The 13,561-nt window shown below is 38.3% G+C and overlaps 1 protein-coding gene across 1 annotated transcript; it reads right to left on the bottom strand.

The window, feature by feature from the left end:
• Positions 1-2,106: 2,106 nt before the first annotated feature.
• Positions 2,107-13,387, bottom strand: LOC110840548 (dolichyldiphosphatase 1). The gene is made up of 6 exons (XM_022085656.2): positions 12,788-13,387; positions 8,358-8,458; positions 7,735-7,913; positions 6,184-6,282; positions 4,821-4,949; positions 2,107-3,793 (listed from the first exon to the last, which is right to left on the bottom strand). Exons 1-6 carry the CDS (start codon positions 13,116-13,118, stop codon positions 3,664-3,666), a joined length of 969 nt encoding a protein of 322 aa, XP_021941348.1. The 5' UTR covers positions 13,119-13,387; the 3' UTR covers positions 2,107-3,663.
• Between the last annotated feature and the right edge of the window lie 174 nt (positions 13,388-13,561).

Below are 13,561 nucleotides of genomic sequence, written 5' to 3'. Positions count from 1 at the left end.
TCTCTAGCAAAAGCACAACTTTCTCCCCCCATGGTACAAATGAAACTCTCTTCTTTTCTTATCAAATCTTAAAATGCTAAAAACACAACCTTTCCTTAGGTACATATGAACAATGGAGGAGGCTCCATCTTATGAAAAGGTTATACTGCAACACATACAGCTCTACAGAAATCTAATTAACACACTGCAGTATGCATTCAAAAATACTTTCAGTAGAAACACAATACTAAATGCCAATAATATGTGAAATAAGCATCAACAAGGTACAAGAGACCCAACCAAATGTCTAGTTTGCAATGCAGCTGATGCAGGAACAGTGGCCTGTTTAAATCACGGTTAACCAAATAGTTGACATTATATTGAATCAGACCTGTTCTGTACCACAGGAGGCGATGCCATTATTAATACTTAGCACAACTCTTTAACTTCTGCAAATGCAAACCATCACAATACTACTGGCAGGTTAACGTAGGCTTAACTTACCACCTCAGTGCTGCAACAAAGGGGGAAGGGGCTGGACTAAAGATTAAATGTACAACACCCTCCTCACTTTTATTAATGAAAAATATTCTGTTCAGAATCAAGGGTTTCAAGTTCAAGTTTGCACTCAGCAATGGCAAAACTTCTGGGGAAAAAAAATAAATAAATCAAATGAAAATTTCAAAACCATGGAAATTCTAGTTTACTTCATAAAGTGGAAAACAGAGAAAGTCAAGTTGCAAGGAAACTCACCTGAAAGGAACAAAACCAATAAAAACTATGGCTGAGGCTACGACAGTAGTTTTCATTGTCTCTTAGGCTACTGTGTTAAATAAAGGTTTTACTGAGCCACTTACAGAATGGACCTAGAAATGCTCAATATCATATAATCAAAGTCCACATATGTGTCACTAAAAGTGTAAATGGGAAGTAGCTCAATACTTGAAAAAATGTGTAGTCATGGTGATTTATGCTGTTTGAAAAAAAAAGAATTATAATTTTGAACAGTACATAGTGTTGGAATGTATTTAAGGAGAACCACGGAAGGAGAATGATTAAATTAAATGTATTGAACATACACATATATATAACACACAGAAATAACAATTTCTCAAATGAAACAAAAGTAAACAAACTTACAAAAACCAAACTATCTAGATTTTTCATTAAACTAATAAATTTCATGTGAAATCCCTCTAACTACACCCTTGAAATTGTTCTACTGGTTCTGGCAACTTGAAATGATATATTAATGACATTTATGGACAAGACATAAGGTGATAATTGCCAAACATTTCATAACAAGTTTATTATTTATGAGGAGGAGCTGTTAGTTCCTTACCAAATTCCCAAACTGAAGGACCAACACCTCGTCAGCTATTTATTCAAAATATTCCGAGCCACCCTACGAACCTGATGGTGAAGAGACCTTTAACACGGAGTATGGAAACATCCTCACCTGATGCATTATAGTACTTGTTAACATTGACATAATTATATTACAGAAGAGGCAGAACTACATTAATTACATGTGGAAATTACTTTTCTGAACTATATAGGCACTTATTATTATTATTATTAGTGTTCTGTCTGACGACAGGTCCATATGAACAGGATCCTTCCATTCTTTTCTCGGACTGGGACCTGTTCATATACGTTCTTGGCAGATGATCCAGAAGTGGTTTGCCATTGCCTTCTTCTGTGTGTGAATGGAGTAATTGTTGGGAAGCCACGGAGGAAAACTCCGTGTTGCCTAGACCACGGCCTTGCCCAACACAAGTTATAAATTCTGGCACCGCCGGGAATCGAACCCGAGACCCCAGGATTACAAGGCCAGCGTTCTAACCGCTAGACCACCATGGCGGTGTATATACGCACTACAGATTAGAAAAAAGGCAGGAAGGAATGACTAAGTATATTACAAAATAAATTATTACAATGCAGGTTTGGGAATTTGACATTATATGAATCACTCTTAGGAATGACAGTTATGTTCCAAAGCACTTGAAAAAGTTTAATTCAAAATCACTCTGGAACTGAGTCTGCTTACCTTCAGGTAGGAGAGTGAATGAGGAATCTAGCAACATGCACATACTGTCATCACCTTCATAAAAGATTCTTACCAAATACTATTTTCAACCCACACTTTATTTCTTAAAACATTGTTCTTTACATATAACCACACACTGAATCAATCATTTTGCGGATATTTCCTCACAGTGGAATGGTTAGCTGAAGCAGTGATCTTAAACTGTAAAAATAGTAAGGCACCTTCTTACCTACAGAAGACAATGAAGATGTTGCATTGGTGTCTGTACCATTCCAAACTATGACAGGAGACTGGTATTTATTACAGTTACGAGTGGTAACTTTTTCAAACAACTCGTTTTTGCTATTACAGTCATATTTATTTAACCCAAAGTTTATAGTTAGTGAAAGACATTGCTCATTTTGTTTGCTGAGCTGTGCTTAAGTACATTTTATTAAAACCCCCATTACTGCTTACACAAGTCTGATTAAGTATACCACCGGAGAATAAGTGGAGGAACAAGGTTCACACTCAACCCCTCCACGTAGCAAAATTAAATGCATTAACAACAAATACCAATAATTTCAAAACTGTCCCATGACAGAAAAACAATATATCACATTTTTAAAATCTTATTCTGGTTTCTAACAGGCAATGTTGTAAAGATTCAACCGAGCACGAAAGTAATTAAACTGCTAGTCACGTGCATTTTAAAACTGAAAATAAAAATTCAATTATAAATTAGTTTTTGTCTTTCTGTCACTGATTGCTGGACTGCGCTACCTTGGAGCTAGATGAGCTGGAAAGTTGATGATGAATTATAATGAAGACACCACACACATGCAAATATGGATGTCCTGAGTTGGATTCAAACATACGATCCCCGGAAGCAGTCATCAGGGCTGCCAGTGTGACTGTACCCTCTGCTGCGGTGTCACACTAAGATCACACGCTTTGTGCTTTTGAGGATTAAAGTCTTGTGCTTCAATGTGCTTAAAATCTGAAATCTGCTCACCTGTTACACAACATAAATGCATCTTAAATCCAGACTGTGATCTTCTGGATTGACATGCCATGCAGAAGATAGAGGAATATGTTCCTTAGAAACAATGGTAACTACCTACAAGACTACACTGTTGCCACAACCCAGAACACCACAACCTGAACTCCAACCATCATGAAAACCTCAAATATCATATAATGGAAATCCACTTTATTGCATAGAGGTCAAATTAGTCAATGCAACCATTTACTGGATATAAATCCAAATGAAGGATACTCCGTAACAGCTGCCAAATGATGCTGCCTTTAAACAAGAGTGTCAAATTCACTGTCTTTTATGCCTTTTGGAACAAGGCACTGCCTCCTGTTGCCCATCAGAATGGAGTGAGGCAATGCTGAATCACTAAATCCTGTTACCTGCAGAACTAACGAGGCTTTACTACCTCAAGCTGTCGGCAAGATACGAGTGAGACAGTAATGAGTCCGGTAGAACTGAATAAGGCAGTGCTAAGTCAAAACCTCAAAACAAATGAGGCAATAATGAGTCATGGCCTGAGGCTGAGTTACTACCTCTTACGTGCCCAGTAAAAATGGATGAGATTATGCAGAAGGCCTCCACCACCGACAATATGACCGGGGAAGCCAAGCAGCTGTCATTGGGACTTCATAGAGACCAACTTGCGACTTCGAGCCCGAGCCTCCTGCCTGCTGTTTGTGTACTCAAACCACAAAACATTGGGGATCAGTGTCGTATCTCGCAGCAGCAAGAATTCTGATATCCGCCTGCAATGCACAACACACACATTAAGAAGTTAGTTTATAAACTTATGTAATGATGCCTTCTCAATTGCAGTGATTATATAGGATGACAAACTAGTGTATATGAGGAAGCGATCATTGCCTAGTCTAAGTCCTACCCCAGAATGCGTCTGCAGGGAAAGGACACCACTGAAATATCTGTCAAAATAACCAGCCTCTTCCAGCCCAGGAACTGAACTTGGAATTTCCCAAATATGGTGCATTAAACACTCAACCACAATACTAAACCAAAGTAAGTAAAGACATCAACTGAGACCGATAATTAGGGGTGTACTTGTGGAGCTGCCATTGATCATGCTTCAAGGGGCCCTGGACTCTGCATGAATAGATTAAGGGTACATTCTTCTTAAAAGATTATATGTACTGCAGAACAATATTGGACTCAGATCACTGTTAATATTTTGACCAGAATACTTAGATTATGAATAATGCTTCTACTGGGAACTCTAATGCCGTCAAGCTTGCTTCCGAATTTCCCCCCACTCTTCCTAGTGGAGCTATACTTCACATATAAAAACACTCAATGCCCTAGTGTAAATGTATCCACGTAATACAGAAAAGGAATCCAAGTCATACGTGAATGTCATGAGGAAATATAATATCACTTCCTCTTGACACTGCTTCTGACTCGGCAACGCGAAACATAGTGATTGTGCGGAGCGGAAATGGGTGTACCCTATTGCAGCAGCCAAATATTCTCCATGTACATATAACTGAAATGGAGCCGCTCACACGGATAAGTGCTAAGTTTCTCAGAGGGTCAAGTGACCAAGTCTTTGGTTCTTTCACGATGCATTTTCAACTGCCCGAGTTTATAATGCCAAGGAATAGAATGACTACAAATGACGAACTCGGAATTAATGCAGAAGTGTCATGATACTTTGTCTGCAGGACAAGAAATGAACCCAGAATGTTTACAAAAAGAAGCAGAAATGCTAACCACTCAACTGTAGCATGTTAACAAACAAACACCTTCTTGACATTCACTCACCATGAGACAACAAGTGGAAATATAGGCGTAAAGATCAGGTAGGTTAGAGCAAACCAGAGTGAACCAAAGAGGAAGCCAACCAGTGCTCCGCTAAGAACCTGCTTCCACGTATGGTACTGAAGATACACTCTGTAATGAAACAAAGAAAATGTATCACTAATATAAGTATGGAGAAAATACATTATCACAATTCTTTTATTCATAAAGAGTAAATAGTATATTAATTGGGCAGAATGCACAACTTTTTACATGTTCTGTACATACAAGTAATAAGCAAGAATGTTTCAGACAAAATGTCTACCTAAACATCAGTTTCAGGAAAGATACGTCAATGTACGTGTATTTCTTGGTATGACTACTACTTCTGATGGCAATAACATGTAACAATCCTTATCTGCATCACAAGATGGAAATCCACATTTTTAGTGTCAATGTACGGTACGCAGCTGCTTCCAAACCCACCATTTTCAATTCATGATTCAAAATTGATGATAACTACTGTGGTTGAATTTAAAGCAGTGGTAGCTCAATAAGTATTTAAGTGGCGATAATCTGAATCCACAGATGTTTTCCAGTGTGCTCCTGTTAAACCATGTTCTAAACAGTAACTAAATTTCATTAATTACTAGTCATTACTTAAACAATTTGTATAAAAGATCCAATAGTCTTTTAATATATATTTTAGCATTCTTCATGCTCTAGCATGAGTGAAGAACACCTTATGGGCACATTCATGTCTGTCTGTCACATTTAACTATGGCGTACACAATCTGCATGACTCGAGTGAAACAGTGCGAATCATCGGTGGCTAACAAGACTTGTACAACATGGAGTCAGTCTCCCTCCACCAGTAGCCTATCCTTACGTCTTCCAAGCTACTCATCTGTGATGACTGAGGTCCTCCACAATTTACTTGACCAAAGGAGTTATTTGAGGAGAGATCTCTGCAGCATTCCACTGCCTCCTTGCGGCTAAACTGTCTGCGGTACCACGGTTCACCGTAAACCTCTCACCCTCCGTAGTCAGTCACTATACTGACTGAGCTACCCCAGCTCACCATTCCTATATAAATTTAAGGAGATAATGTCATGCGGAATCTGGTGGAGAGAACACCTCTGGAACTTCTGTATATTCCAAACAATATACCTTTCAGATTGTATTAAAACTATCTAACTAACTAGCCCATGGATGCATCAGTGCCCCGTTATTATAAATAGTCAATCAATGTTTGTCTTCATTAATGTGAGAGAACAGGTTTCTCACACATATGCGTCTGTACAGTTCTGTTCTTTCTACATAGGAGGCATGACGAGCTTAAAAAAATTATAAAAGAGCATTGACGAATTACAAAAATTAGACATACCTGCTGATGGTCACTAATGCTGCCAGAGAAACACACACTATTGTGATGACTGTCTTCCATGCATTTTCTAGTAAAGCATTGTTATTCATATGCTGCAACCTAAAAACAAAATTCAGTCGCTGCACATTTCTCATAACCATGTTTATACTGGTGGTCATCCGTCATACATTAACTCAAGAACAGATCATCAGATTTTCAAAACATTTAATACAGTGGTGATGCTATTTGAAGCTAGTCTTGATTCTTAATTTCCCCTAAATAACTCAAAATACCAACATTAGAAAAAATGTGGCTAATGTTGACAGGAGCTTAAAAAGTATTCTGAGGAAGTAAAATCTTCATTTTAAATTATTTATTTATTTTGTGTTAAGGTTTGGAAAGTTTGCAAAACTTGTGATGGCATTTCGAAAATTAGACAGATGTACACAAAAATTTATACACACAAATTTGAGTTGAGCCTAGTGCAGTAAAACCTTGCTTAAAACAACTATGTTCTTCATTACATTTCATGCCAAAATATGTAGAAAATAGGTTGGTAACTTGATATTTCTCAAACAGACAATTCTCTCACTTCATTTTCCACACGTCAGAGCTACCTAATACGAGTATAATGAATGTCATCTTAAAATTTCAAACAAGCAAATAAGGTAATTCCAGTATTTTGGTTCAGACACCATTTGTTAGGCATACTGGCAGCTCTGCACACATATTTCTATGTAAAAAAGTAAATCCGTCCCACTATACGCTACATAGGCACTTGGGGGGGAGAGAAGGAATAGCTCCTACTCATCCTTGACCTCGGCACTAGATGGGGGTGATTGGTCAGTATCACGCCCCGGTCGTGCTTTATGACAGACAGATAACAGAAAATATACTTTTGAGATAAACCGTTCATTCCACATCTTTATTTTCATAACTGACAACAGCAAAAGTATGACAATTTCAAGCTCATCAGCTTCATTAAAGGACAAATGCTCTATCATTACAACCCACCTGTACGGACATTAAGAGCCACTCGCAGGCCACGACCCATTAACTAACTAACTAGATGGCTTACCGAACCTGAAGGTTCATCACCGAATTAACCAAAGCCCTCCACCGGACCCTGTCCTGGGCCAACAAAATCCAGTCTCCTTCAATTTCTATCTCCCATAGATCCCGCCTGAGATTATCCTCCCATCTACGTCTAGGTCTCCCCAGAGGTCTCTTCCCCTCAGGCTTCCTCCCGCCTGAGATTATCCTCCCATCTACGTCTAGGTCTCCCCAGCGGTCTCTTCCCTTCAGGTTTCCCAACCAGTACCCGGTGCACACCTCTTGTCCCATCCATGCGCGCTACATGTCCCGCCCATCTCATTCTTCTCGACTTAATCACCCTGACAATATTGGGGGAGCAGTACAGATTTTTAAGCTCGTCATTGTGCAGTTTTCTCCACGCCCCATCGTCTTCCCTCTTAGGCCCAAATATCCTCCTCAACACCCGATTCTCAAACACCTGCACGACCCATAGATTGGGAAAACCCCTGACTGTCCACTGCACATTTATATACGTACCGTATGAACACAAAATATATCATGTACGTGGCAAAAAACCACATGAATTGCGAATGTGATGATGGCATTCCATATTCTGTGTAGAGGGCACTCCTCTGTATTGGTCTTGCTTCACAGAAGGTGTACTTGAGCACTAGGTTCAGGATTTCATTTAATGTTGTGCCAAAGAAGAATGTTATCTAAAAAAATAATAATTATCTTAATTTATTATTTAAAATACCCACGTGCCCGCAACATTTAATGGCAGGCTGCTCTCTGCCATAAACTGAATGCCATTGTCTTAAGCACCAATATCATTCAGTTAAAACTGTTGAATATATAACAATTAAATACTTAAAAATTGAAATTAAACATTAAAAAATATTCCAACACCAGTTAAATGCACATGGAGTGAAATATATCACAACACATTATTTTTAGCATATTTGGTAAAATCACTTAACATCTCTCTTGTCACTATCAAACACAAATATTAAAACCTTAAAGTGCATAATGAATTTTACATATATAAAGTACATTCTGCATTTAAACCTCCAAATACTATGTATCATTGATGCAAAAACATTCATAAATATCATTCATTAATTATTATCCACTTAGCAGCAGGCAGTAAAGTTCCTTACCGTGTGCAAATCCCTACGGAAGAGAATGAGAGCTACGAAACCTGAGAGAATCCCAAATGGCAGCAAGCTGGAAACAGCCAGCAATTTGCCTAACCAGTCCCCTGAAACAAATTGCCTTTCTTTAGTTTATTTAACAATGGTTCATAACTTACAATAATTATGCAGAAAATGAAAATAGGAAGAGACTTGTTAATGTTAGGTTCACAGTAATAACTCATACTACAGAAGGGACTCCCAACAAGAGACATTCCTGGACCAAAACAAATCTGCTCAGTAAAGCTGACTCTCATTGTAGGATTTGAGGTTTTCACAGCGGTGAGTATGAAGAATTCCGTCTTCTGGGTTGTTGCGCTGTGTAGTCTGGTCGATGTTAACCAACGTTTCAGAGGTCATACTTCCTCTGTCATCGCCCTGATGACGGAGGCAGTATGACCTCTGAAACGTTGGTTAACATCGACCAGACTACACAGCGCAACAACCCAGAAGACGGAAATCTTCATTCTCTGATGATGGAGGCAGTATGACCTCTGAAACGTTGGTTAACATCGACCAGACTACACAGCGCAACAACCCAGAAGACAGAAATCTTCATACTCTGATGACGGAGGCAGTATGACCTCTGAAACGTTGGTTAACATCGACCAGACTACACAGCGCAACAACCCAGAAGACAGAAATCTTCTGACTCTCATTGTTCACAATCTTTACTTTAATTTTATATAATCATTCTTGTATTCAAAGCCTCGTGGCACACTTGGCAAAAGCTTGTAGTACGCCAGATGAGAACCACTGGTCCATAACTTAGATTTGCGCTGAAGCAACTTTTGGGAGGTCATCTTTGTGCAGTCTGTTAAGGGAATTAAAACATTTTCCTTGGTAGTTATCTAGTCACACATTTCTAAAATTTTACACATGCGAGCAATGTGATTGGCCATGTGTAACAAGATGCACAGAGGATTCAGCGTGTGTTATGTGAAATTAAGGTGAGAAAACACAGTATTTTGGAATCTCCTATAATTGGTTGCTAAGATTGTTTGAGTCTATCATTCATATCCTTCTACGGGAATCCCAAATGGAATCAACAGCTGAATCATCTCAACAAAGAAATAAAGAACATTAGTTACTGCTACCCACCTCCCTCATAAAAAGTGGCATTGATTACAATACTAAAGCAATTTTCAGGTCAGGCTGTATTTCTCGCCTTCTAAACTGTAAATCAGAGAAAAACAGCAAAGGTCAAAAGTTTGCTTTTGTTAGCAAGTTTAAGAAACGCATAAACATGATTGAATTTCCAATATTAGACACAAGGCATTATAAAATATTAGAGAGTTATATCTTCTAAATTGTGAGACAGAGAGGAAACACGGACAGAAGAAACGTGTTCAAATCTGCAGGATGAGGTTTCCATGACACTGTGAGCACATATAGTTGTCTTCAGGTATACTAGTGCACATCATCTACACAGAAATTTCTCTTCAAGAACGGCACTCTCTTGATCCTACCTTCCTTTCTGGCCCTTAAAATGGCTGTTCGTCCTCTTTCTCTCCAGTCCCAGCCCTCCTCTGGTGCCCTCAAACAGGCCATTTCCCATTGGCCCGGACACAGATGTATCTCCCCTCCTCAACCAATGGCTCTCATTTGCCAGTCACTTCAGCCTGATCCTCCTCCTAACCACATATTAACCATTCACTTCCTTTCCTGTTGTAAGGCAAATGCCAAGGTATAATTCAAAAGGGGCACAGCCTGCCTTCTCTAATCAGGTCTGTTGCTAAAGATCACTTCCGGCCCCTACATTAAGTAACGCTAGTCTCACTCCCATCTCAGAATTCAGAACTGCGTGCCTGTCACGTTGTTACTCCTGAGTGTAGATAAAGATAAAAGAGGCAGTTGATGTGGCCTCTAGTAACTTAATCAAATTTTGGGAAAATCAGGTAAAGTCTATCTCAATAAAATACTGATTCTGGACCACATATTCAATCTGAATCCAATTCTAACATCAAAACCATTTTCTGCGATGTCTACTTTGTCATCTGTGCATCATGTCAAACCTGTGATTCCGCTGGCCAAGCATAGCAGCAGCGTGTACCTCTGAACCATGGTGATCCAAGTAGCAGCCCATGGGCCATGTACAGCCTGAGACCACTTGCAAGCAGGCCCATTTTTTACATACATATTTTACCAGTTACTACAAGTTCATTTATTTTCTTTGTTCTGAGTGATATAACAAATGCTGATTCACATCTCTGCTGCTTTATGAACATACATTTTTTGTTTTTGGTACCATCAGGTCAGAGCTGACCCCTGGTGACATTATGAACAAGTTCCCTCTGATAGGGACCTGTTCGTGTGTTTCCTCGGCAAATGATCCAAAAGTGGTTTGCCGTTGCCTTCTTCTGTGTGTAAATGATGATGAAAATAGAGTAATTGTTGGGATGCCACGGAAAAACCGGGGAAGCCCCGGAGGAAAACTCCGTGATACCTGGACCACGGCCTTGCTCAACACAAGTTATAAATCCGGGCACCACCGGGAATCGAACGCGGGACCCCAGGATTACAAGCCCAGCGTTCTGACTTTAAAATCCCTACCATAAAATATAAGTTTTCAAGATAAAAATTGCATCACATACAAGCTGTTACAGGAGAAAATTTAATTGAACGTGTAACTGTATAGGGTCATTCCATGTCAAATCCAACAATGCTATCTACCATATCGTCACAAATTTTTATAATTTTATTTTACAAGCAGATATCCAAGAAGCAAACGTTTCCCCAAAGTATTGGTTCTTATGACTAAATTCCTTGATATTAATTAATGAAATTGGACAGTTTTTAGCATGTGGCAATCGTTTCTTTTTTGCACAGATCTGTAAATATCTACGTTATTTAAACACTAACAAATTCAACATTTGGTGTACAGCAGCAGTTTTTCTCAAGGAATCTACTGCTGCAAAGTTTTTACATATATCAGCAAATAGTTTGGTCATTATGACCTTTGTAAAGCCTTTTTAAAATCTGACAAAACCAGTATGAAACTACATTTAAGAAGCTGAAAGTTTTGCTGAACCCAGCCATTAACAGATCAAAACTTAAACAGAGTGGATTTTCACTGAGTGAAACATTTACCATGGTGTTAAAAACAGGCCGGAAGCCCCAAAGTAGAAGAGTTTGAACCCAATATTCACACGTGATTAAAAGTGCTCTCTAAAAGTGCAAAAATGGTTTAGTCCCTAACCTAAGAAAACCAAAAAAATAATTTAACCAGAAAGGCTGGCCCAAAACATGTCATGTTAAATTTGACATTGTGTTTATTCAGCACATAAAGGAAGAATGAAAATGCAACCAATATTGAATTTACCAAAATACAGATCTTGAAGTCAAGTCCTGAATAACAAAATTTAGAATTAAGCACTGAACTAACTACATCTTGAGAGAAGAAAATATCCAAACAAAGAAGATACACCTCACACTCATCTGTATATATGACGTAACCTGGATAACACAACTGTCAGCATCAACAGTTACTCTTACAAGGAGATTAAACATGCCGCTAACTAAAGTAGTTGTAACATATGCTAACACTTATTTCCATGCTTGAAGATGTTGGAATATTAAAGGTGTCCAAAATTCTTTAACAATGGAAATGCTAAAAAAAAGTTCATTAATTAATACCGAGCTATTTCAATACACAGAATGGCACAAACATAACAATGGAATTGTTGCTGTAATATACAGTTTGAGGAGAAAAGGGATTCCTATCAGCACAGACAGAATATTACTTAAGTAAATCTTAACAAAATAGGATGTGAATGTATGGAAGATAGTCCCAATGGAAACGTTGTTAATAGTGAACCCACAAATTCCACAAAACCATGGGAATACGAACATGTGAAGAGAAACCAACTACTATGTAGTTAGTCACTGAAGAAGTCTAACTCCTAAAATGTAGGCATAAGATACTAGAATGACACATTTCTCATGACTTCAACCCAATTCTTTTACAGTGTAACCCTAACAAATGAAAAACATCAGCAGTGTACCTAGATTATACAAATGTCATGAAACAACACTCATTACCGGCGATAAATAAGCATCTGTAACACCACACATCCTACCACAAATTATTATTAATCTGGTTTTAAGCACCTAATAAAAGTGACCTATAACCAAATCCATTCATCCGCAAATCTTGCAATTACAAATGTCCCTATGCAATATATATATTGGCATCTCAAGCACTTAAGACGCCATACAAACGTAAATCGTAATACAATGCAGAATTATACAATTCAAGTTGGCACTTCGACAAACTATTTATTTAGATATTCAGTCCCTCACTTATCTGCATGCAACAATGTTAATACCCTTCATACAATATACTGAAAAAAATGTATAACCTTAATCAACATAAACGTATTCTTTAGCACAGTTACCTTGGGGATACTCTACTAGTGTTAAGGATAGAGGAACCCACTCCAGTCTCTCATCAGTTGCCAATTTTGCAGCTGGTATAAAAGACTCATCCTCTACAGCTACCATCTTCAACGTGTTGCCGACGTTTCTCTCATTCGCTATAACAACTTGAACTGCGATATTCGTCAGTGGTACCAATAGCCGAACATAGTTATTTATAATTTCATTCCAATTATTCATGGATCGCATGTCATGGGAGATTGCAGCGGAGCCCACAGCTTGATTAAGAAAATCTTCTAATTTCGTGAAGGAAAATGTATGTAAATTGGTATGATAAGTTGTTCTCCACATGAAGAAACATGCACTCGCAGAAGTAAATCATCTGTAACTAATAATCTTAGATACGTCAAGGGCACTCTCGCAAAGTAACTTCGAGATGGGAAACTGAGTTAAGCTCACTGTGGTATTTTTTTACTATTATATATTTAGACAACCTTTACAAAGGGAATATCATGCCAATAAAGACATGTGGCATTAAAATGTCCTCGCACCACTTATGTGACCACAACTGACAACCATGAAAAAGGGTAAAGAGCCCTCCGAATTTCGTAATTCACTGCAACGCTCCTGATGTATGAAATCACAGATTATACCAACATGAAAGGCTGAGATTCAGGACATTTGTAAAAGTAAATCACAGATTTTACAACATATTTAACATAACAGATTATAACTACACTTCAACTTCTATTTCACGTCAGTATTACTTCGTAACTCGGATACCAGGAAGAATA

This window comes from Zootermopsis nevadensis, unplaced genomic scaffold (assembly GCF_977971745.1).
Source record: "Zootermopsis nevadensis isolate Lab colony 2312 unplaced genomic scaffold, Znev_1.0 Znev_ptg000001l, whole genome shotgun sequence".
NCBI lineage: Eukaryota > Metazoa > Arthropoda > Insecta > Blattodea > Termopsidae > Zootermopsis > Zootermopsis nevadensis.
Note: the sequence above shows the minus strand (reverse complement) of the source record. Positions and strands in the feature narration are given on the sequence as shown.